General features: G+C 35.9%; 1 protein-coding gene across 1 annotated transcript; it reads left to right on the top strand.

Moving 5' to 3' along the window:
* Positions 1–1,941: 1,941 nt before the first annotated feature.
* On the top strand, positions 1,942–24,623 carry LOC118742396. The gene is made up of 3 exons (XM_036474448.1): positions 1,942–5,024; positions 17,859–18,863; positions 18,933–24,623. The coding sequence occupies exons 1-3, from the start codon at positions 2,104–2,106 to the stop codon at positions 23,023–23,025; spliced, it is 8,019 nt and encodes a 2,672-aa protein (XP_036330341.1). The 5' UTR covers positions 1,942–2,103; the 3' UTR covers positions 23,026–24,623.
* The last annotated feature ends 6 nt before the right edge of the window (positions 24,624–24,629 follow it).

A 24,629-nucleotide genomic window follows, 5' to 3' on the forward strand; every position in this document is an offset into this window, starting at 1 on the left:
TACACTTACATATATGTACATACTCAGATATGAACAGTCAAATACGTGCGTAATAAATTTTGTATGAAAATATTATTTTTAAATGCGAACATTTTTAAACGATAATCAAATATAAAGTATTCATTTTTACTATGCATTATTTCCCTCAGTGTAGAAAGGAAGGTTCTGCTCTTCAGCCCTTTCAACCAAACTAATAATTTTTATATTACAAACCATTTTTGCATTTCAACACTATTTTTGTATTGGCCAACGCAGAAGTTCTTATCAGGCGTCGTGAGGCAAGCCAGGTATTTGCAAGTTAATAATAAATTAAGCATTTTGTATTCGTTGAAGCTTAATTGGAACTTTTGAACCCCCTTACAATATCAATTATAATATCTAATAATTGAACGAAATACAAGAAAGCCATAGTTGTGGGATTAACCGAGGTATGAAACGCCAGATCATTTGAGAATCGCAAGAACTTCTTCACGGACATAATGCTTTCGTTAGGTTATTTAAGACTGCAATGGAAGATATGCCTTCTGACGACCATAAAGCCATAATTGGAGCAGATAAATGTGCCATTGGAAGTTGTCAACGTGAATTGTTGGTGAAAATGTTTCGATAAAAAAATTAATTTTGGGCGGGACAAAGATCGCCGGGTCTGCTAGTAATTGTTGTAAGTCCTAAATAAAAAAAGGCAAATAACTTAAGGACGAGCCCACCTAATAAATCAACAGCCACATGATCAAATTTAAATAGCAGCGGAATAGCTGCGCTTGATGGAAGTTGGGTTAACACATGAAAAAAAGGGTAAAAGCGAACTTAGCTCAGTGCTTAGCTTGGCTTTGGCTTCCGAGGTCCTGGTTCATATCTCAGTGACGGCGGTTGAAGAAGTCTGATGAGGAGATGTGGTGATCTCCGAAATAGCAGCTATAACTTCTTCCTTAGTGTAAATTATTGTTGTTTTCCACACACAATTTTTTCATGAAATACGGCCTCAAGCTCAATGAAATTGTTGAATATATTTTGCAGAATTTTTATAATTTTTGTACAAAGTTTGAAATCTGCATTTATATCGTGTTTGTTGTATAGCCAACCAGACTTTTATAAAAAAAATAATAAACATTAAATAAACAAAAGACAAATAGCCAAAACTGGTAAAAATATTGCACTCCTATTATTTTGTAGACAACTGTATGTAGATAGACACAGATTTAGAGAGAATTGCCCACTTATATGCTCACCACACCTGAACTTACCTCACGCGAATTTACAACACCTAAACTCACCTCACCTGATCTCACCACACCTAATTTCACTATATCACATGACATGACATCACATCACATGACTTGCCATGACATGACATCACTTGACATGCCATCACATGATACGGCGTCAAATAATATTACATCACCTGATATGGCACCACATAAAAGGGCATGACATTATGTGCTACGGCATGACATCGAACGATATGACATCACATGGAATGACATTATCGCGTCATCGTGCCTCACATTATCTACGTGAATATGTGGAGGAAGAATTAAATTAAACACTTTAGTTTTATAAGGACAAAGGCGATGGTTAATATGCATGTAAAAGATAAAATAAGATAAAGATTAGAATAAAGCAGAGTATAAAGATAAAATTAAATATAAAGGAAAACAGATTAAGATAAATGTAATTATAACGAAAAGGGTAGAGGTAGGGATAAAGATAGAATAGAAATGAAATATAACCTTAAGCTTGTAACATATTAACTAGCCTGTCGTTTTGTTCCCAATTTCAAACTAGTGAAATACATATACTATTGATTATTAGACAAACTAGCTACGTAACGTAAGGCGCACTTACTTTTTAATATCGATCCCACATTTGCTTATACATCTATACATACTAGTACAAAAGTAAATATTAACAAATTTATCTATTTCTGTTTTCCAATTTCAGACCTGAATTCCACTTTCAAGTCGTAATTGGGAATATAGGCAACTCGGCTTTCACATCAAATATTTAAAATATCCTGGGGTGGATTACTAATGCAAATTTTGATGAAATGCTGACATACTAAATAATTTTTTAACTTTACAAAAACTATGCAGATTATAAATTATGATGGAGACTACCAATGATCAAGAAAAAGGGAATACTGATTCTAAGGAGACCTTAGTAACAAACAGTCCTAAGAATACGAATGTATTCGACCAGAGCCTTCTAGACTGTACCAAAACCCCAGATTCACAAGAAGATTCAGTAAGATCATTTACAAGCAACGATGTTAGAGAAAATCGAGACGCGGTGCGCACTGAGACAGATACAGAAATAGAAGTGCGTGAAAAGGAGATTGAGAACGTTGTTGCAGAGCCTGTTACCGATGATGGAAATGAAAATAATGGGCAAAATGTTAGTTGTGACAACGCAACGAAACCAACTTTTTCCGATTCCGATGAGCAAAAGTCGCACTCATCGACTTCCAAAGCTCAATCACAACTTCCCCACGATCAAATCGAACAAAACTATGTAACAAACCAGCATGACTTCGAAATCATGGGTGGCAAAAATGGAGAGTTGAAAATGCTCGAATCGGATTCAAAAGATGGAACAGATTTTGAAACGTCAGCAGCTGTAATAACTCAACAGAACTATGAAAATACGCTTAGGTACCAGAGTCAAGATTTCAAAACTGAAATAAAAGAAAACAACTATAGTGTTCTTAAAGATGACGAAGACAACACCGCTAATGAGAAAGAGAATACAATTGATTCATTGGAAGACAATTCAATGGACAAAAGCGACTCACATGATGTTGAAAATGATAATGTTAAAACCCCTGAAAATGATGTTTGCAGTAGACGAGGGAAAGAATGCCTTGAATTTAAACATGAATCAAACACAGATCAAAGTGACAATCTTGATAAAGATGAACAAGAAGTAGTTATGATAAGTGATGAGGATTCTTGCCAAAGTATTACCGCAAGTGAAAATAATACCAAACCTATTTCACCAGAAATTCTGGAAAATGAGAATTATTTTAATGAAGATTCGCCAAAACAAATCAATAAAGAGAGGGAGGGGGAAATAATCAATTTAGATGGTGACTTAAGTCAAACTAGTGACCAAAATTTTAAGGATTTAGGAAACACTAAAGCTATCCAAGTTGAAGAATTTGATAAGGGCGTCATTCAAAGGCTATCGGAAAATAATGACAATAGTAAAGAGAGTGAAATATCAGATGAAAATACTAACGATGATGAAGTGAGTTATGTTCATAATGAAATATCGGATACAGATATTGTAGATAGAGTAGAGAAAATAAATAACGAACGAACAGATGTTACAAAAGCGGATGGACATTTTATTATCAAACGAAAGGAAACATCAAAGGACGAGAAAATTAACATCTCAATTAACAAAAATGAATTAAAGGTTAATGGAGATCATCACATGACATCGTCGTTATCCGAGTACCAAATAAACGAAAACTCAGATTTATGTACACGCTTAGAAGGCGAAATAAGAAATGATCGAGGCGAAGATAAGATGACAGCAAATGACGACAAAGAATTAAATATAGTCTATAAAGCGCCAAGTTCTTTCGAGAATCAAAATATTGCTGAAATGGATGTTGATAGTGACAACAAAGATGAACTATTTTCTAGGCAACTAAAAGTTATGGAAAGTGATTTCAATCGGGTCAACTGTGACGATGAAAATAGCCACTGCTCATCTGTAGCATCCGTGGCGTCTAATTCAACGGACACGTCGTCTTCACAACAACTTGTTATTGATCATCCTATGGAAGAAATTGATACTGGTTTATCAGTACCAGATGTCGGAACTGGTTCAGCCGGTTTATGTGTTGAAAGACATGATAAAACAGATAAAGTAAATTCGATAAAACTTTCATTAAAAAGAAAAATGAGTAGTTCCAGTGAAACTGGTTTATCGCCGCAACATAAACAACCACATATTGAGCCAGAACCTGTTGTCAACGAAAATATTAGTTCGCAATATTATGATGTTAATATTAATGTTGTTAATGAAGAGTCATCATTGCCAGAACCCGCTGAAAAACAGCAAGCTACTGAAATTTCAGGAAGCAACTATAGTGACACAGCTGTTGAACACCCACCATTTAAATCGTTGTTATTTCAGCATTTACAAAAGCCATATATTCCACCGCCACCTCCTGACAATTCAATGAGTGCGGCCGCGGATTCACTGTTTTCCCTATCCTTGGAAAAAACACCTTTTAGTATCACAACCACGACAAATGTCATTGAAAATATTGACAACCCCACAAAATATTTGTGCTTTAAGTGCAAAACTGGCAGTTTCCACTCATTCGAAGCTTTAAACGAACACCAGCGTGAATGTTTGGCGGACACTCGTCTATTGCCGGCAAGGATCGCTGAAATAAGCAGTTTATTGCCTCTATCTTTACCTCCAATCCTTGCAACTCCTCCACCTTCAGCATCACCAGATGCTACTATGGACATGAACATCACGAAAGTTGTTTCACAAGCACCTGCTTCCATGGCAATATCGGCCACAGCTTCAGTTGCTGCTGCTCAAAAGAAAAGATATTATAAATGTTCCAGTTGTAATACATTTCATGAAAATTGGAATCTGTTTTTACACATTCGCGACAAACATCAGCGACATATGTGCCTCTATTGTATACGTTTCTTCCCCACAGCAGAGAAACTCTCTGTGCATTTGGAAATAAAACACGATCTCGAACAAAATCACTTCCACTCAGAGGAAGCTCTTCGGAATAGTTCTTCAATAGTAGGCGAGGTAGCTAGTGAGACGAGATTCCTTATGTGCTGTACATGTCAACATTTATTTCAAGAAAGTGAGCCTTTTTCTGACCACAATTGTGCAGAATTCATGAAGCCATGTACTTTGTGTGGGCAGAAAGGACGCCACAGCAACCATTGCAAGGCGCATCCGGACGGGAAGCGCACCTTAAAAACAAAGAAGAAATCAAAGAAATTAGGAGGTGTAGCACTAACACCCATACCCAATAGGTAAGAGAACTAAAGAAACCTGAATTATTATGATTCCAAAGTCAATTTGAACTAACCTATGTATTTAACTATAGTTGTGTGTAGATAATTAACCGACTTCGCAAAAAAGAGAAGGTTATCAATTCGTCGGATTTTTTTTATGTATGTTACCGCCTAATTTAGGACCACGTTAACCGATTTTAATAATCTTTTTTTAAGGTAAGGTGTCGCCTCGCAGGTGGTCCCATACCAAGTTGGTTTAAATCCGATCATTTGATCATGAAGAAATTAACGATAATCTTAAGTTTTTATAAGAGAATTTAAGTCAGTTTTTTTTTGCTTAAAAACGACTTGTTTTTAAATCGCGTTTTTTGATGCCTTTGAGTGGCAGGAGCTTTATGTGGAAGGATATACATTTTAAATCAGCAAATTTTTGCGTATATTTCCTTAAGCTGGAAAACCACCCACCGGCTTTGATACTTTGACTGAACTATCAAAATGTGTTTACTTTTTTTTGTTAGTGGTGTGTATTTTTGGACTATTGCACAGGGCTACAAAAAGAGACGGAATATACCCGTAACGTTACATACTGCAGGATGTAGGTAGTGTCAAATACAACATGAATAAATAATATAAAAAAAACTGTTTTAATATACAACGCTTTTATAAATGCACTAAAAAGTAGACAAAATTTAGCAAAAGTCGTTATTAACAATTTATGAGATTGTAAATGAAAAGCGTGGGGCGCATGCAATACAAAGCATTAGATTTAATTGACAATAGTCAAACTACATAACATATACCTAAAATTTCTACAGAGAAAGTACAAATTTGAGATCGATTTTAAGCGGTCGTTATTCATATACATACATATATTACCCTTCATATCAATTCTGGTCTATTACAACCGCGCACGCTTTTCATTTTCAATCTCATAAATTGTTTATAATGACTTTGCAGAAATTTCAAAATCAAAAGTTATCAAAACAAATTCTATAGGACTGAGAATTATTATTTTCTACGTTTTAGTTCATTTATAAAAGCATTGTGTATTAAAAAGTTTTTTTTTTATATTATTTATTTTCTACTTTTTAGTCACGATTGAGAGAATACAAAGGTTGCGCCGAGCTCGGACCGCTATTCCTCTCTTAACGAATTTGACAGAATCGTGGTTTGCATGACGTCACACTTGTGCAACTTGTTTACGTTTTCCTTGCAACATTTTTTCTTCTTCTTCCATTCTTGCTCACGTTTTGGCATTTCTCTCTCGCAATTGCACCAGTGTGACGTCACACAAAAGTTATTCTCAAAAATCCTCTCTGATCGGCGCAATCTTGTATTCTATCATTCTTGCCTTTTAGTCTTGTCTGTATAAAATTTTGCAATAGATATTAAAATAATTTAACAATATTGTTATATGTAGATACATACGAGCACCAATTAATTTCATTTAAAGAAATGGCGTGTCGTCCATTTCCGATGTAGCGTACTTTTTTATAGGAACTTTGCAAAGCAAAGGTTTTATTGCTACAAATGGTGTCTGGACACACCGTTAGTTGTGTACTTGATGCGTTCATATATACATTACTTGACTATTTTTGATCCGATTTTATTTATTTCATTTATTTATTTATATACAAGGCATAATTCATAAATAATAATTAAAGCAAACGCAGCGCTAGTAGCAGAGGCTTTCGGTTAGCTGGTGAAGTGTAGGTCAGATACGACAAAGTAGATCTGTGTCCTTTAGAAATTTGCAGATTTAGTTGATATTATCTTCTGCGGCATCCTTGGTTCCATGTCGTCAAAATGATGATGCCTTTGGAAGCAAGTTCTGGGCAGTTGATTTTCAAGTATACCTCTCTTACAAAAGGGCACATTTTTTGTATGCAAAATAAACTCAGTTCTCCACTTGAGAAAAGCTTGGATATCGATTTGAATTCAAACTTTTAGCCAAACCTTGGGAAAATGTTGGAGAAAAATGTAGTATATCCACTTGAGGATCAAAAATTTCTCAAAGGTTTACTTTGTGCATATTGGGGTGTTGCAGCCCTCTCTCCCCAAGTTTTTTTCAGTCGGAATTTTCATCTTATACCAAAATTGATATCGCCTAAGAATAAAAAGTTCAAAAATTTTGGCCAAATTTATCATGATAACATTTCCGGAACCAACGGACTTTCAAACCTTGAGATTATCATTTTATCACGTTATGACATAACTTTCGGGCATATACAGTGACGAGCAAAACTGTAACATGGTGCAACACTTTTTATTTCAGCCACCGCTATATTTCCAAGTTCTAACGACTTTCATCCTTTTGTTGTAGATTCTTGTTGGTACATCCCTACTCCCTCTCTCATAACGATTTGAAGTCTATACAACAACAATAAAAAACCCAGCAGACAAAAATGTAAACTAAGGCAGATGTTACAGTTTTGCACTCACTCTCAGTTTTGCATTTGACAGTTATCTCTTACTAAGTTGGAAGTTTGATGACTTTTTTCTCTATTCTAATTTATTGAAGAAGTGATCACCAGTAAATAATATAGTTAATCAGGAACCATAAATGTAAATAATATATTTGCCGCGGAAAAGCGGAGCCGCACGAAAAGTGGAAAAAAATTGTGGAATTTGCTATTTGAAAATGTTAAGACTGAAAAAAAAATATGGCCTAAAGTATTCCCAAGGACAAAGGAAGTCTGTCAAAAAATATTACGGTCCGATATCTTGTGAACTTAGCAGCAAGTAGCTATGTAGCCACTATTACAGAAGCGCTTAAGGTATTAAACTTTAATGCAAATCAGAAGACAGCGAGGCGAAGAATTGCCAAATTGAGCGCAAGGGCATCATGAAGAAGAAAAAGCAAATTTGATCAAAATACATGTGCGAGTGTGGCAGCATTTTCCTGCGTCGCACGCAAACCGGACCGTTGCCTATTGGGATATGTTAAGCCGTTCAGAATGAAATAATAAACATATTTTTAAGTTGCAATTGAAGGTTATTTGGTCTGACAAGACTAAATTAATCGCTTTCAATCAGATCGCCGGGCATGGTATTGGATCCAAGACCCAAATTAAGCGCATGCGCATCATGTATGGCAAACTGTGAATCACAGTGGTCGGTCAATAATTGTTTGGGGTTGTATTTAAAAAATGTTGTTGGTCCGTAGATACGCATTACGCGTAAGGAACACTATCTGTTCATATCTCAACAAAATTTGCAAGATGTAGTCGAAAAATGGGTGTTTCTGCTGAAAAATCATCCAAAACACACTGCACATGTTCGCAAAGCCTGTATACAAAAGCAAAAATTGGCTAATTTGAAATGACCTCCACAATCCGCGGATATGAATCTCATCGAGAATTTACGAAATCAATTAAAATCACAGCTTAATAACTATCAAAGTCCGTAAAATCGAGTACATGAGCTGTGAAAGCAAACTAAGGATTTATGGGAGGATATACCTCCAGAATTTTTACAGAGATACAAATAAGGTATGCCAAATCGCACCACGGAACTAAAACAAGCAAAAGGGTACTGAACATTGTGTTAACAATTCTTTTTTTTAGTGAAAATTGTCAAAAAGTTATTAAAAATATAAAAGGGCAAAACTGTAACATTTGCCTCAATTTACATTTTTGTCTGCTGGTTTTATTATTGTTGTTGGATTGACTTCAAATCATTATGAAAGAGGAAGTACAGGTGTACCAATAAGAATATACAACAAAAGTATGAAAGTCGATAGAACTTGGAAAGATAGCGATGGCTGAAGTAAAAAGTGTTACACCATGTTACAGTTTTGCCCGTCACTGTATGGGTAAAGCTAAGATCCTATTATACCCCCTAGGGGCAATGTGCCGATTTCCGGCGCATTTCATGTACCGATAGTTTGAACTAAGACAAGTTTTCGAAATGCGACAATCTGAGTCGAAATTGTGCTGACTACAATTAACCAAAATTAAAATTGCTGTACCGATAATGTGAAAAAATACGTCTATTTTTATCGGGCGCTCACGCCCCCAACCAAAGTCGACAATTTGTTTATTGTTATTAGCACCTGTGATCATTGTTTACCGATTATCGTCGCATATTTAATTTGGCCGATATGCACCGAAAGAGATTGTCACAATATTTAAGCTATCAAAAAGTAGTTGTACAAATTTTTGAAATATATACCAATCAAGCACGATGAAAATCGGTACATATTGTGCTGATTGCTCCGCTAGTGGGATCCTAGCTGAAGCAACACAAACTTGTCGCTGTGGTGAAAAATAAAGCAATGTTTGCATTGTTCAACTTTCACAGGCGAATAGTTGAATCAAAAGCTGAACGAAAGTTGGCTGCCGACCAACTTAATTGAAGGCGATTTGTTGAAAGGCCGCTTGCACTACGCAACTCACGCATTCAACAAAAAACTGAATGAGTATTTGAACAATGCAAACACTGCTTAATAGGCTGCATACACGGTGCGTCTGACTCGCGAATCGGTGTGGATGTGTTAGTAAAAGTAATTATGTGTTAGTTACATCAGCATGACTGAATGATTCAACTGTGTTTAGTCGAAAGGCGAGTCAGCACGTACACATATGACTCAGGAGTTAGACTCACCGTCTCACAATGGCGAAAATACCCCTTCTAGCATGAAAAAGTCAACTTTGACTTATGTAAATCGTGCAAAATAGTCACGGGAGTTTGTTTTCAAATTCCCATATTTATAACTGTATTTCTATTTCTCCTCTTGCTTTTGAATCTGTGACTCGTAAAAGTCGAGCAAACTAAATCAGTTTTTGTTGTGTAAAGTTTTTATGAAACTAACCAGGTTCACGTGTTAATCAATTACATCTACAATAAATAGTTAGTTACATTGGCGCATATTCATAGTCATATTTAGTACTCAACTAAGTCGAAACTATTCTAAGTCACAACTAAAGCTTTTCATAGTCGCCTTAGTTTCGACTTTTCTGGCTAAGTACCAACTTAAAATTTAGTTTCGGCTGCAGCTGCAACTAAGTCGTAACTAGGAAAAAGTATTTTATCAAATTAAGGGAAAACAGACGAAATATGTAAAAATTAAGTTGGTAGAGGGTGATTTTGATAATATTGAATAATCTCCCATTAAAATTTACAAAGATCGATCCATTTTAATCGCAAGATGAAATTAAATGCGTATTACAATTCGAATAAAGCTACATCACAATTTTATAATTGGAATAATTTATATAAATTCTCAAATAATAAGTCAGTTTCACGCTAGTTCTTTTAAAGTAAATTTGTGCATAACATTTAGATATCTACTATTTGTATGTTTCACAGCATGCTTTCGATAAACATCGACTTCACATCACTGCGGTTGTTCTGGCTGTTTCACACAATTAACAAGAAAATGATACCTTATTCTTTTGCATAATCATGCAATGAAATTAAAAATTACATAAACGGATGATCAAACTTGACATTATTTAATAAAAATGTAATTTTTCCAAAATATCGTAAAGAAAAATCGATACATTTTCACACTCGTTTTGCTATATCGTAAACTAAGTCGAAACTACTTAGTTGAAGTCTGAAATGCGACTATGAATAGAAGTAAATTTTAAGTTGGTACTTAAATTTAAGTTGCAACTTTGTTAGTTTCGACTTAGTTGCTGGACTATGAATACGCGCCATTGTTTTTTAGCATTTAACGATAAATAAGGTATGTTTAATTTTTTCTATATCATTTCGCGACTAAAATAAATAAATAAATAAAAAATAATAAATAATTGTTGAATTGCTGTAGATTTTGTTTGTAACATTTTTATGTGACTCTTATTTTGATTTAGAGGTATGAAAGGGAATAGCCCTTAAAATTTTATATGCGTTCTTTAGAGTAGTTCATGCATTAAAGAATTCATGAAAGTTTATCTACCACCAAGCACCACTTTAAGTAATATTTTAATTTTTTTGTAACATGTCTATACTAAAAGCGAACAATATAATGCGTGGCTTAGTGAAGACGACAGAAGAAAAAAGTCTCAACACTAAAAAGATACCTATGTAATAAACCTAAGCTGGAATGTTGTCTCAGGAAGCTACATATAGAGGCGCGAAATAAAGACTTCAGATTTATCCCACAGCACAATAGCCGAAAAATCTCTTGCGAAAAAGCTATGGAGGATCTATATAACGCTTTGCTCTTGAGCTCAGGGGCCTATTTCATAAAGTGACAGTGATAATTTTGTAACGACAGGCATTTTCCATGTTGTCAGTGACAATTCGACAGTTTGGCGGGTGCACAGTAGACAGTAATCCAGATAGACAAAACAAAAAATGAAAATATGCTTTCTTATTTGACAATTTGTTTCAATGTATTGGTTGATATTTTTTCACAGTTGTCGCTTTCGTTAACCCATATGAAATCCAATTACAATATTTTCTTATAGTGAAAAACATTTTCAAGTCACATAAAAACAAATTCCAACCAAACCAAGCGTGAAGCTTAAGTGATTATGACAGGATGCAGTTCCTACATAAGTCATACCGTGTTCCATACACAACTTTGAGTAAATAATGGTGGGCTGCCTTTGGAAAATGGTCCCATCGATTAGGTGGTAAAACAAGTATTACTTAGCTAGCTTAAAGGTAAAACTCTCTAATTTTCAAATACATATACCACTCTTATAATGGATACCTCCATAGCTCTTATGAAATACATACGTATGTAAACAAAATTATATACCGACGCTCGAACAAATGCACGAAATTTGCATGCATTTGTTCAGCCGCTTATTCTTCTTTGAAAGAGGATAGTGCATGAGTTAATGCACATAAAGACGGTTTACGCAGATAAGCTAGCCCGTTTGACAACCGTATAAAATGTATGTAAATATGTATATATTCATATTCGTATATAGTACATATAAATATATCAAAATATTCAGAATGACGAGAGGAATTGGTTTAGCCGTGTCTGTTTAAGATATTTTAACGAAAGTCGGTGCCGAAGTTGTCTTTGGTATAATTTAGGTTAGTACAAGATTTGGCGAAATATGACAATAACCAAGCCCACCTCCCAAGTAGTAATTAACATTTTTTTTTTTATCTTTTTACTAATTTCGCTGTTCAAATTTACATTTCAAATGTATCAACAAACATTTGTGGGTACTTTTGTACCAGTCGTTGCCTATGGGTTAATGACAAAAAAATCCTATACATGCACCATATTTCATGTATTAATTTTCAAATAAGCATATTGCCAATGGCTGGTTTACTGTATACTGTGGGTGGGTGTTTTGTTTCATAAAAATAATTGTCACCACCTCTTCAATTCCATGAGAAATTCCATTGAAAAAGTGACAAATTGTCATTGTCGGGACTTAAGATTGTCGTTGACAAAATTGTCGCTAGTCATAGGATATTTATATGTAAATCATATGTAATAATTGCATTTGCATTATTTTAATTTTATCCTTTAATCCTTTAATTTCATCTATTTGCAAAAAACACTGCATCGCCAAAATTCGAAACCATTAAGCACATATCGAGCCCTAACCGCCAAAATAACGTAAGCGACAGTTTTTTCAAAATTTTCTTTTTGATGCAGAAATGCATCTAGATGCTCTAGAAGTATTTCTGCATCAAAAAGAAAATTTTGAAAAAAATTTCGCTTACGTTATTTTGGCGGTTAGGGCTCGATATGTTGTATCATTGCTGTCAAGATAGTGACTGAAATTAATTTTTTTTTATTTTTACTTTTCACTTTGTCTTCTATGTACATACTAAGGCATCTAGTACCGGGATTCTCGTCGGTTGAGAGGTAGACTTTTTATAGGAACTTTGCAAAGGAAAGGTTTTATAGTTAAAAATGGTATCTGCACACACAACGTTGCAAGTTGATAAAAATTTACTTATTTGCATAACCTCAAAAATTTTCTAATTTATTCCCATTTATGATTTTATGTAAGCTTTTATAATTTTGTTAACTTTAGCCCGCCGTTTTCAAGTAAAGCGGTTTTTTTCTGGGCTATCATGCTATTACAAAAGGCGAGTTATTTAAAGTTTGGCTGATTGGAATGGTACTGCTGATATTTGCGAAAGTTCCATGAATCCGACTTTTTGCAATTATTTATCAAAGAAAGTTGAAAATTATGGAAAGCAATTTGGAAAAGATGCTAGAATATTTAGATCTGCGTTCCTTGTTGATGAAATCAAAAAGCCAACTCTTTCGACCAGCAGCCGGATTTCTATCGCTAAAATGCTAAACTACGAAAGCTAAAATTTTTCCGAATTTTTCGCTATCTCAAAAATTGCGGTGCGCTGTCCTCTCTTTCGCTAAAAATAGCTTAGCCACAATTTTTTGGTGATAAATAGTCAATTTTAATGGTGATAAATACTGAAAATGGAAGTATGTGATAGCAAAAAAATAAAAAATACCAGCCTCAATTTGGATTACATTTAATCTCCTGTAGCGTAGCCAATTTCGAAATTTTTTACTCGAAAGTGAATAGAGCTTTCAAAAACATTCGTTTTCTTTTCAGGAAGTTACCAACGATTTTTAGTAAATGTGTCACAAAGCAGCATTTGCATTCTGAATATAAATAATATCGGTGGAGAATTTGGGAATACTGAAACCTCAAGTGAAAATGAAGTGTTTTATGACGACTACCTCGTTTGGAAATCTCTCCTCAAAGTATACATGTCTGCGAGAAATGTAGTAAATATTTTTCTTTTTTTAATTTAGGAATTTCCAGAAGAGACCATTTATGTACATGTGACCATACTTATTTTATTATGTAGATCATTTTAAAGGGGAGGGGGTTGAGTATGTTAAGAAAATAATTTGTGTCAAAACCAAGCTAATTGGGCAATGTTTTAAACACATATACTCATCATTTGAACATACAAAAATAGCAGAAGAGTCTGTTCTACGAAAGCCAAGTCATGTTTTCACATTTTATTTACTGCCTTTACACTATTTTTAACGTTCGCCATCTTTTTGCATTAAAATAATGCAATATTTGCTCATGTAAAGTTAGCAAGCGTTTTTTTGTTAAAGTTACTTTCTAATCAGAGTTCCTGACAGCAAGGCAATAGTTCTACAGTTCCATAATCAAACTTTCAATAGTTCTGTTAATTAAAGCCAAAAAGCTAAAAAACAAAAATCGCTTGCTACCTTCACGCAGGAAGCCTTTTTTCAGCAAAAACAGTTCTGATACCATCAACTTACCAGAAATAAATAGTTCTGCAGTTCCCTAACAGTCCCGAAAAAAATTCCGCGAAAATTTTACACTCAATTTTTTTATTTATATTTTTTAATTACTTTTTAATCAGAGTTCCTGACAGCAAGGCAATAGTTCTACAGTTCCCTAACCAAATTTGCAGTAATAATAATAATAGATTGGCGCTTGCACATATGTTAGTGTTTGGCCGAGCTTCTCGGCCGCTGTGGTGTAGTGGTAAGCAGTGCGCGCTTCCAATACGCAACGCCTGGGTTCAAACCCTGGTCAAAGTAACATCGCAAAAAATATAGAAAAAAGGTTTTTCTTAACAGCGGTCATCCCTCGGCAGGCAATGGCAAACTTCCGAGTGTATTTCTGCCATGAAAAACAGCTTCTCATAAAAATGCAATCGCCGTTCGGAGTCGGCGTAAAACTGTAGGTCCCTCCGCTTTGTGTGACAACATCAAGGCGCACGCCACAAATCTGAGGAGAAGCTCAGCCGAACCAAATTTTCAATAGTTTTGTTAATTTAACCCAAAAAAGCTAAGAACCCAAAATTGCTTGCTAACTTCACGCGCAAGCCTTTATTCAGTAAAAACAGTTCTGATACCACCAATTTACAAGAAATAAAGAGCTGTAGAACTCTAATAGTCCCAAAATATTTCCGCGAAATCCAGAAAAAAAAAACAAGAAAAAATGGTTACATACATTTTTTTTGTAATTTCTTTTTAATCAGAGTTCCTACAAAAAATGTTTCTAAGGGCCGTTTTCTCAAGTAGTTCTAAAAATTTATCTGTCCTTTAAAAACAGATAAACAGTTAAATTCTAAAAGGTACTTGCTCGTATTTTCTACCAGTTTGTTTAATTTTAATATTGCCCAATGGTGGAACCTTTGATTTATATTGTTTTTGTTAAAGAATGGACTATATTTTTATAAAAAAAATAACTAAAATTAAATAAAGAAAAAATTGTGAAAACTTCTCAATATGTGGGGTGGCTGTAATTTTTTCGACCACTGTATTATAATGTACGTATGGCAATGCCATCCTATAGGTAACGAGTTTTAAGCACAAGCCAATCAGGTGATTGCTTCTATTATAAAGTGACGCGGCCACCTGGCGGCTAAATACTTTATAAAATTCTCGTAGAAATTAATCTATCTTATATATATAAAATAATAGCCGTTTTCTATCTTTTTTGTCCGATCAGTTCAAATTTATTTTATTTTATGTTTGTAGGCTAGTCCGATCTTTTCAGTTCCGGTGCGAATAAAACTACTTTATTCCACTTTTCACTCGACGTTTCGCTAAAACTTTTTTAGCATCCTCAGGGGTAGTGTTTATTTTATCTGTTACAACAAATATACAAAAATACAAAAAACACACACATTAAGTATTAACCGAAAAAACAAAAATGTATACATATATAACAACAAATTGAATTTAATGACAAACCAACTCACATTGTTGAGATATACTTAATCACTAAAAAAGAAAATATATCCATACCACTTGATGTGGTAGTTTTGTCAGTACTGAAAATTTCATTTTTGTAAACAAGTTATGTATGCGGCCGCAATGTTGTCTGTATCTTCCTTCTTATTAATTGTCATTTCTCGTTTTTGCATAATTCTAAGGCTCTCTATTGTGTATCGAATCTGTTCTCTTCTTTCTTTGTCAATAATATTTGTATTCGCGAAATCAGCTGTGTGTCCACTTGTTAAAATGTGCTGTGATAATGCTGTACTGCTTATCCGTTTCCTTATGGCCGCTCCATGTTCGCCTAATCGAACACACAGAAAAAGGTTACGCATGCTTGGCAGAGATGTCACAGGTGGAAATAAGACCATCGGTAAAGTTCATGACACCGAAAGGGATTGGTGTTCCATATGGTATCACAGCGTTACTATTATTGGCCTATGTGTGAGGAGGATACTGCGCTTTAGTGGTTTCAACTTAAACCAAAAATTTTGGCTTTACAGACTATTTTTAACCGACTTCCAAAAAAGGAGGAGGTTATCAGTTCGTCCGAATATTTTTTTTTTTTTTTTTTTATGTATGTTACCGCATAACTTTCGACCACGTCAACCGATTGCGATAATTTTGCATCGGAAAGGTAGTGTCTCAGAGGTGGTCCCATACTAATCTGGTTCAGATCCGATCAGTGGATCATGAGATATATATATATATATGTATATTTTTTGTTATATGAGAGTTTAAGTCGGTTTTTTTTTGCTAAAAATTACTTGTTTCTTTTAAACGCTCTTTTGCAAACGCAAAAGTTCTTATTAGGCGCCGCGAAGTAAGCGGGCATTTGCTAGTTTTTAAATAAAAAACGAAATATAGCCAATAATGGTCAAGAAGAGGAGTTTCTATTTTTGCCATCAGTGCAAATTACAAATCCCGAAAATCCCGCGATTATTTGCCAATAATCTTGAGATTTTCGAGGCCTTAAAAAGTCCGGGATCCCGGGACTAACATTATTAACATTATATCGAACTAAAATTTTATTATGAGAATTCAATAAAATCAGTCTATATATTACATATGAACCCCATATTCGAATTTCCCTTAATGTTTTTTTTTTGTTTTAATTTTTGCACCTAATAAATAACAAACGTTACTTGTAAGAAGTTATTCTTTTGAACTAATGGTAATTCGACGTGCGCAAAGATCATGTCATTCAAGCGCACAAAGTAAACAAGCGTTCGTTACATAGAATACTCCTTTTTTCAACCGTCCGTTATTTAGAGTAATCAATACATTTAAAAAAGGCATTCGTTATTTGGAGCAATCGTTATATAGGCATTCGTTATACTGGACGACCACTGTCTTTTTATAAAAAAAAAAATAACCAAAATTAAAAATAACAACAAAAATAATACGTTGAAACTTGGCAAAAACTGGCTCGGCTATAATTTTTTGACCACCGTATGTATTTTTTTATACATTCAATTGAGCATGCACATTATACATAACGGTATCATCCCTAGGATAATTTTTCGTTTTTTACGATCCCGAGATTTTCGGGATGTCGTTCTCACAATCCCGGGATATCAGGATTAGTCCCGGTATTAAGATGTTCATTACTTTTCAACAACTTAAATCGAAAAAAATTGCCTCTATATATATTGTTTGAGAAGCTCTTCCACCATAAAATAAGTAATAAATAAATGGGTTTGAAACCCACTTTATAATTTAAAATGGCATTTTTATTTTTTCTCTCTGACGGCAGGATTTATTTTAAAGGATTTTGTAATTTCAAACATATGAAATGAAAGAGGAAATTTCTTTAGAATTAAAATAATAATAAACATTTTTTGGGTTCACACGGACGAATAGGTAATTTTTTAAGCTGATAAAGTTAGAACAACCAAATACGAGGATGCTATCGTGTTTATATAAGTCCTTAACATATAATTTTTCAAAAATAATTATTGCGAAATTTCAAGGATAACATTTTTTAAGCACATTTTCATTACTTACCAGGCCATATTCCCCCAAAAATTTAATCTGTTTAAATTCCAAAGAATTTCGTCTTTAATTTGATACCCATACTTCTCTAAACACATTTCATTGAATTTTTTAAATCATTTTGAATTAATGACGTCACAGTGAATAAAACGCAATTTTGCTACCAATTTTCTCTTCAATTCCAGAAACCACAACTCACTTTTGTCAGTTTCGCTTATTGACGCTGCTTCAAATGCAACTCCCTTCAACTGTGATAGCAACCAGAATAGTGTGTCCACTTTACTGGCTCCAACAGTTTCTGAATCAACACTGCGCAGCGAAGATAGTAACAGCAGTAGCAATATGGTAATTGATGAATCCTGCACAACAACACATAGTTCGCTGGTGAATCCCTTCAAGGAACTCGATGAGCGTTGGCGCTTGGAACAACAAACACAAAATCAAAATGAAACTAATACGTTTCCCCCTGCGAGGACTCCATCACCCATCGAATCGAACTTAACAGTGCCGAAGTTTAAATTAAGAGTACCAAAAGAGTTTCAGAAGTCTGTTGATGTGGCACTTAGTTCTACCGACAGTGAAGAAGACGAAGACGACGTGGGAAATGAAGAGGAGGATAACGAATATAGCATCCAGGGAGAGAGTTCCAGTTATAAAAACGATATTGCCGTTACAGATAAGCCGTCGGGATTTCCAAACGATAGTGTTCTTCCCTTACACGCTGATAGTAAATACCTTACAGTAACATCTAATGACCAGTCGTTATCACAGAAAAGATTTGACGATATTAACAGTCAAGAAACTCTGTCCGTCGATAAAAGCGAATGGGTGGATGAATCGAATTCAAATCTGGTTCGCATTCTAAAAGAAATTGAACGTACTAAATTGGACATTCAACGCACAAAAGAGACATTGCATCATCCACCTAAAGCGAAGCAAGATCATACTGCGGGTGCTTTGACCTCATCATCGCACACCGCCCGCAACTGGACACCTACTCCACCAACGTCGCCAAAACAAGCACGTTTGTCAATATCTGGCGAAGCGCATAAAAAAACTAGTCCATGTTTAGAGTTAATGAAAGTAGAGCAACAGGTCAACCAACCATTGCAGAGGAGAGATTCAGCGGGGAGTGAGGCAATGGATATTGATGAGACAATAAATGGAGCGGTGCCAGAGCTACTACCAAGGTACAAAATATTTTTAGTTTTTATCCTGTTACAGAGTTTTGATACCTTTTAACATTATTTCGTTCACAGACAAATGCCAGAGGGGAATTTAGAACTTAGCACTGGCAATACAAAGCAGGAAATGAACACATCCATTGAGAGCAATTTCAGCGAAAACCTTTTAAATAATAGCGTAAACACTGTAGCTGGTCCTAAAGAGGATAAAAAACTCGTAGATAATGAAAGCCCTTTATGGAACCAGAAAAATGAACTGTCGAGTGATGAGAGCGCAACGAAAATAGATACTCAAGAGGCAATTCAACATATGCAGTCCGGTGACCTTAAGGAAGATTTACTTGATGCTCCTGAGGATGGCATAGAGCTGGCCAACGAGGATGTGCTAGTTGTCGATTTGCAGCTGGATCGACCTCTAGAAAAAATAGAAATTGTAGAATTTATTCGTATATGCTTAAAAGCGGTTTACCCAATTTGTTTGTACTGCAATCATGCACGCCGTATTGCCGTCAATGGGAAAAGCCTTGTGTTGCATATGCTTGCGCAACATCGGTTCAGTGCTATCGTTGATAGTATCACAGCAGAAGAACTTAAACCGGAAACAATCTGTGCTAAATTGAAGACATTCTTACCTCTATTGGAAAATGAGTTCTTTAATTCAACAAGCTACTGCACATTGGGGGAAGGTACATTCACTCGTCATTTCAACGAACGAATCTTCGAATGTTTTCAGTGTCGCTTTGTCACTTCAACGCACAAAGAGCTTTATTTGCATAACAGAAAAATGCACTTAAAAACCGCTATACTATGTTTTATGTGCCGTGCGAACTTTTTTAGCTTTAGCGAAATACTGTGTCACATTTGCCCGGGCGCTCCGAATAAAACACCAGTGTTTGATGTCAAGTTCCGTTGCTGCCTTTGTGACTTTCACAACATCCCTTCGCCTTTCCGCCTGATGGTGCACTTACGTAAGCGTCACTTTGCTTGCGACGTATGCTTGGAAGATTGCCGCGATCAAGGACGGCTGTCATCTCATGTATGGAAGCATAAATTACATCATCTGTGCTATCGTTGTGGCATCGCGTACCGTAACAAAATGGATATAACCAAACATCTATTTTGGAAGCATGGCACCGAAAGTATAATTTGTAAACGTTGCTTACAGAAGCGCTGGCGTCATGTCTATCACTTTTGTGTGCCTCCGAACACTTTCAATTGCGAAGTATGCAATTTGTGCTTTTCGAAGGCCATGTATTTAAAGGTTCATAAACGTTTGCACAGCGGTGATTTGCGTTACCCTTGTACCGAGGAAAACTGCGATGAAAAGTTTATCTCTCGCAAATTGTTGCTGAAGCATACAGCAACACATCTTCAGCAGGAGTCTCTTCCAGCGGGTTTAGAACAATCAAGAGACTCCGACGGATATAAAAAGGTAGGAGAAGACGATGAGGAATCTGAGATCGGGACTGCCAAAAAAGGAATGGACCTCGAAAAACTGCTCAATAAAACTGGCAATTCTGTTGAAATTAAAGAAGAGGCATCGGTTAAGAGTGAAACCGATGCTCCCGTTAAATGTGAGGAAGGGGAAACCGACCTTAAATCAAATAAAACGGACGACAACACCGATATGAAAAATCCCGATATTCAGAAGGGAGATGGAAAAACTCTTGCCGCAGACCGGAGCATGGAGGCACCACGCAAAAAGAAAAAAAAGAACAAACGTTCTAAGGAATCACTCGAAGATTTAAACTTGATAGCGCCCAATCTTTCAGAGACCGATAGCAGCGAAGAATCCGACGTTGACAGCAAGTCACGAGGTGATGAAAACTCGTTAGTTCCAAAAGTGATGCTCTCTCCACCATCCGAAACAGAAAATGATATAGAAGATGTAAAAAAAATCGAGGTAGGTGGTCATCAGGAATGTGGCAATAAAGATATAGATGAAAATGGTAAGTCTGGTACCGGGAAGGTATTGGATATTTGGAAGAACTTTTTGCAGGCCCAACAAAGCGGTACTGCATCTGAAGCTGGAGTCGCAACAACATTAAAGAAGGAAGCAGACTATGACGAAGAAAACTATCCCACACCTTATTCGCTCCATGTTGTCTACTCAGATCACGACTATTGTCGAATGTTTCGTCCGCGTTCACCAGTTCAACCCGCTCCAGTCGCAAAACCAGCTCTCCCTTTGCCTTCCCTCTCGCTCGCGAAGCGCAATAAAGCTTCGAAATCTCCAAGACGTGCTACATCTCGTCGTTCCGCATCAAGTACTTCCAGTGATTCCAGTTCTAGTTCAGATTCAAGCTGTTCATGTGGCTCAAATTGTTCATGCAGCACGAGTGGGAGCGGGAGCAGTTCGAGTAGTTCCAGCTCCAATGATAGTGATTCATCAGTTGCTACGAACGCTTCCCGCAAACGCCATCGAAAAAAGTCGGAACGTGAACGTTTAAGGAAAAAGAGTGACGGTTCTTCCCCATTAAAGAAACATATAAATTCAGAGACTTTAAAAGTCGTCGATGATGACTTAGCAAATGAAATTGCCGTTAATACAGAAATTGAGCGTCCCCCTTCACCACCCAAGGAACCTCAAATCTATGAATCTGATTTGGAAACTGCTGAGTCAGAAACTGATGAAGAATTTTATGATGAACATCCACAGAAACTGGCAAGTGAACTATTAGCCCATAAGCGTGCTCAGTTAATGGCACAAACCCGTTTATCGCCTTCGCATAATTTCGATATTGTGGAGAATAGCCGCCCGTCCACACCCTCACTACCCGAAGATGTTGTATGTGAAACGAGAATAAAATTGAAAAAGAAGAAACGTGATCGCAAATCCAGTTGCAAGTCAAATCTTATTACTAACACCTCGTCAGTGAAGGCGAAAGGGGAAAAGGATAAATCGCCCATTAGTGTTTTGCCTTCAGTCTCATTAAACCGATTGGATCGTGTTCCTTGTTATGAGTTGGCCCACCCATCTCCAACAATTGCGGAGCTGCCAATGGCGCAACAACCCAATGTCATCACACCCTACTCATCCCTAATACTGCCAGCCAGTGAACAGCTAACACCGCGTCCCTTGGCGCCGCACCAACCGAGCAGAATGAGTGAGGGGAGCAGCTGCTCGGATGCGGATGGTTCCTTGAAGCGTTCAAAGCGAGCACGACGGCCTAACAAGTTCTACGGCTATACCAGTGACGATGAGACTGCGGGCATTAATCTGGGGCAACCATTGATGATGGGCATGCGAACAATCAAACCACAGCCACCGCCACAACTAACATGGCTTAAAGAAGATTTGCCTACGCCTGCAAAAAGCATTATGAATCAAAAGCACCGAACACCGCGGACACCAAAAACACCTGGCACTCCTGTAAGTTGTCTAGGTGGTGGCCTTCTCAATTCAACCCCTTCTGCGTCATCAAAGAAGAAATGCACGACCGAAAATACTGAAAAGTCCTCGGCTCGTAAGCGTACTTCAAAAAAGACGTCTTCATCTAATAAACTGCCGCCCATACCCACACTCAAAATACGACCATCACAGTTGGGCATTAGCAATGATGGTTCTGGTTCTGGTACTGGAACTGAACTATTTCCAACACCTCAAATATATTCTTCCAGTAAAGATACTGATGATGAAGACGATGAAATCGTTAGTAGTGAAGCATCTTCTGACATTGAAACCGAAACGTTATTAGTACAAACGAATACCGGAGAAACTATGTCGACTTCAAGTCTATGGAATAGCAATTTGCTGACGGCAACTCCATCCGCAACTGTAAATACCCAGTTGCTACAGGCTTCAGCGCCACAACCAGTGTTACAAACACCTCAGACAACGGTGTTTAACCATAAGATACCACCAGCTTTGTTACCTAATCCGAACTTTGAAACATTGCAGTATTTCAAAGCCAACAACATACGCTACCCGATACGACCTCCAGCTGGAGCGCGGCAGGCACGCGAAGGCGAATCGGTGTATTGCTATTGTCGGTGTCCCTATGATGAAGTATCCGAGATGATCGCTTGCGATGGCGAGAACTGTCTCATTGAGTGGTTCCACTTTGAATGTGTGGGGATCATGGTAGCTCCACAAGGCAAGTGGTTCTGTGCTGAATGCCGGCCCAAATACTCGGAAGAGTTGTATCCAACTAGTGGCAGTTTATAAAAGATGGATAGCTATGGTTGTGTACAAAAATCAAGAAGGCAGAATAGTGATATAACGGAGAAATTTCAAAAGAAGTCCTAAATACGCTTATTAATCGATAATTTCCCCTAATCTAAATTTAACATTAATATATATATATATATATATATATATATATATATCGTAGACTTAAAATAGACTTCACACCGTTTCAAATATTGAGACGTGTTCAAAATTTTGATTTGTTTTAAGTAAACATCAAAAGAGAACTCTAATCCATGTTTTAGTTTAACCCCTTCCCACAAAAAGAAGGAAGTAGAGTACATAGAATAACCAATAGCTGATAATTGATTTGATTGTATTAAATTTAAATACTTATGAATTGATGTCGTATACATATAAATATGTAACTAGTCGCTTGCACTTATATAGTAGTTCACGCATTTTATAATTTAGAAAGGATGCATTCCAAAACGTCAAAATACAAAGCATCAGTCTCCTCTATTTTTAAGCCGCGGTAAAAAATGTCTAATTTGCGCAACCTAGTTGAAAACTAGCATCCAACCGTGATTGCGCCCATTTTGCATTACCATCTGCTGAGGTTTAGAGACTTATGCTTTGTATTTTGACGTTTGGGAATGCGCCCAAAATAAGCAACACCGGCAATAATGCTATGAAAGCAATTCGATTCGTAATGGTTTTTATTAGATTTAATCAAACTATTATTTGCTTAGATGAAACATCAGAAAATTTATTAATGACGATGCTGTTTTTGAAAATGCAGCAGTTTTTGAAAACGCTTAAGGTCATGAATATAAACTGTAAATTCGATTTAAGTTTGTAAATAAATTTAGGTAAAGATTTTACAAACGCTGTTGAGCCTGGGATACGCTAAGAAACGGTTTCTGCTTATATGATAGAATCCATAATTATTTTTCGGGTTTCAGCTAGCTTAACAGCTTCAATGATGCGCGCGCCCGTTTGCGTTATTATAGGTTATTCAATATTTAGTGCTAAGTTTTTAGAGCTAAGAGATAGTTTTGTGAAATCAAATAGGTTTTATTTATACTCTCTAAACATGGAGAATATTCACTTACTATATACTCACTCATGTTACATATTTACATGCATACCACTCCGAATTGAATGCTACATATATGGAGTATTATTACGTTTAAGCATTTGACGTTTCATTAAAGGATTTCGTGGAATGACAAACGCATCAACGTTTTATATATCAGAACTTGAAGGTCTGGAATAATTTCCAGAATGCAGTTCAGTTTGTTTTGTTAATTTACTTAGAAGAAATTTGATAAAGGATACAAGCCACAAATAATGTTTACCGTAAGCGATATGTTTGCAGCAAGTTAACATTTTGTCATGCATATATATGAGCACGTTAAGTTGCATCTATTTGGCGAGTTTATTTAAATTAGCGTCCGATTACTATGTTTTTCGCAGATTTATAAACAAAAATTACGTTATGCAAATTTTGTAATTGTTAAATCAAAATTTTTATTTCACATTTGTAAAGCTTAGAAACGGGGAAACTGTATATATAAAGGGCAAAATATTTCAGAATCACAATTAGCAACTTACTCGTACGTATAATTAATTATAACCTA

This window comes from Rhagoletis pomonella, unplaced genomic scaffold, assembly GCF_013731165.1.
Source record: "Rhagoletis pomonella isolate Grant_MI unplaced genomic scaffold, Rhpom_1.0 Rhpom_scaffold_00007, whole genome shotgun sequence".
In the NCBI taxonomy this organism is placed as follows: Eukaryota; Metazoa; Arthropoda; class Insecta; order Diptera; family Tephritidae; genus Rhagoletis; species Rhagoletis pomonella.

Excerpts from the sequence above, each read along its gene's own strand:
- LOC118742396 (XM_036474448.1), top strand. The coding sequence starts at position 2,104 with ATGATGGAGACTACCAATGATCAAGAAAAAGGGAATACTGATTCTAAG. Across the intron at positions 5,025-17,858 it reads CTAACACCCATACCCAATAG|AAACCACAACTCACTTTTGT; the intron begins GTAAGAGAACTA and ends CTTCAATTCCAG. Across the intron at positions 18,864-18,932 it reads GTGCCAGAGCTACTACCAAG|ACAAATGCCAGAGGGGAATT; the intron begins GTACAAAATATT and ends TTTCGTTCACAG.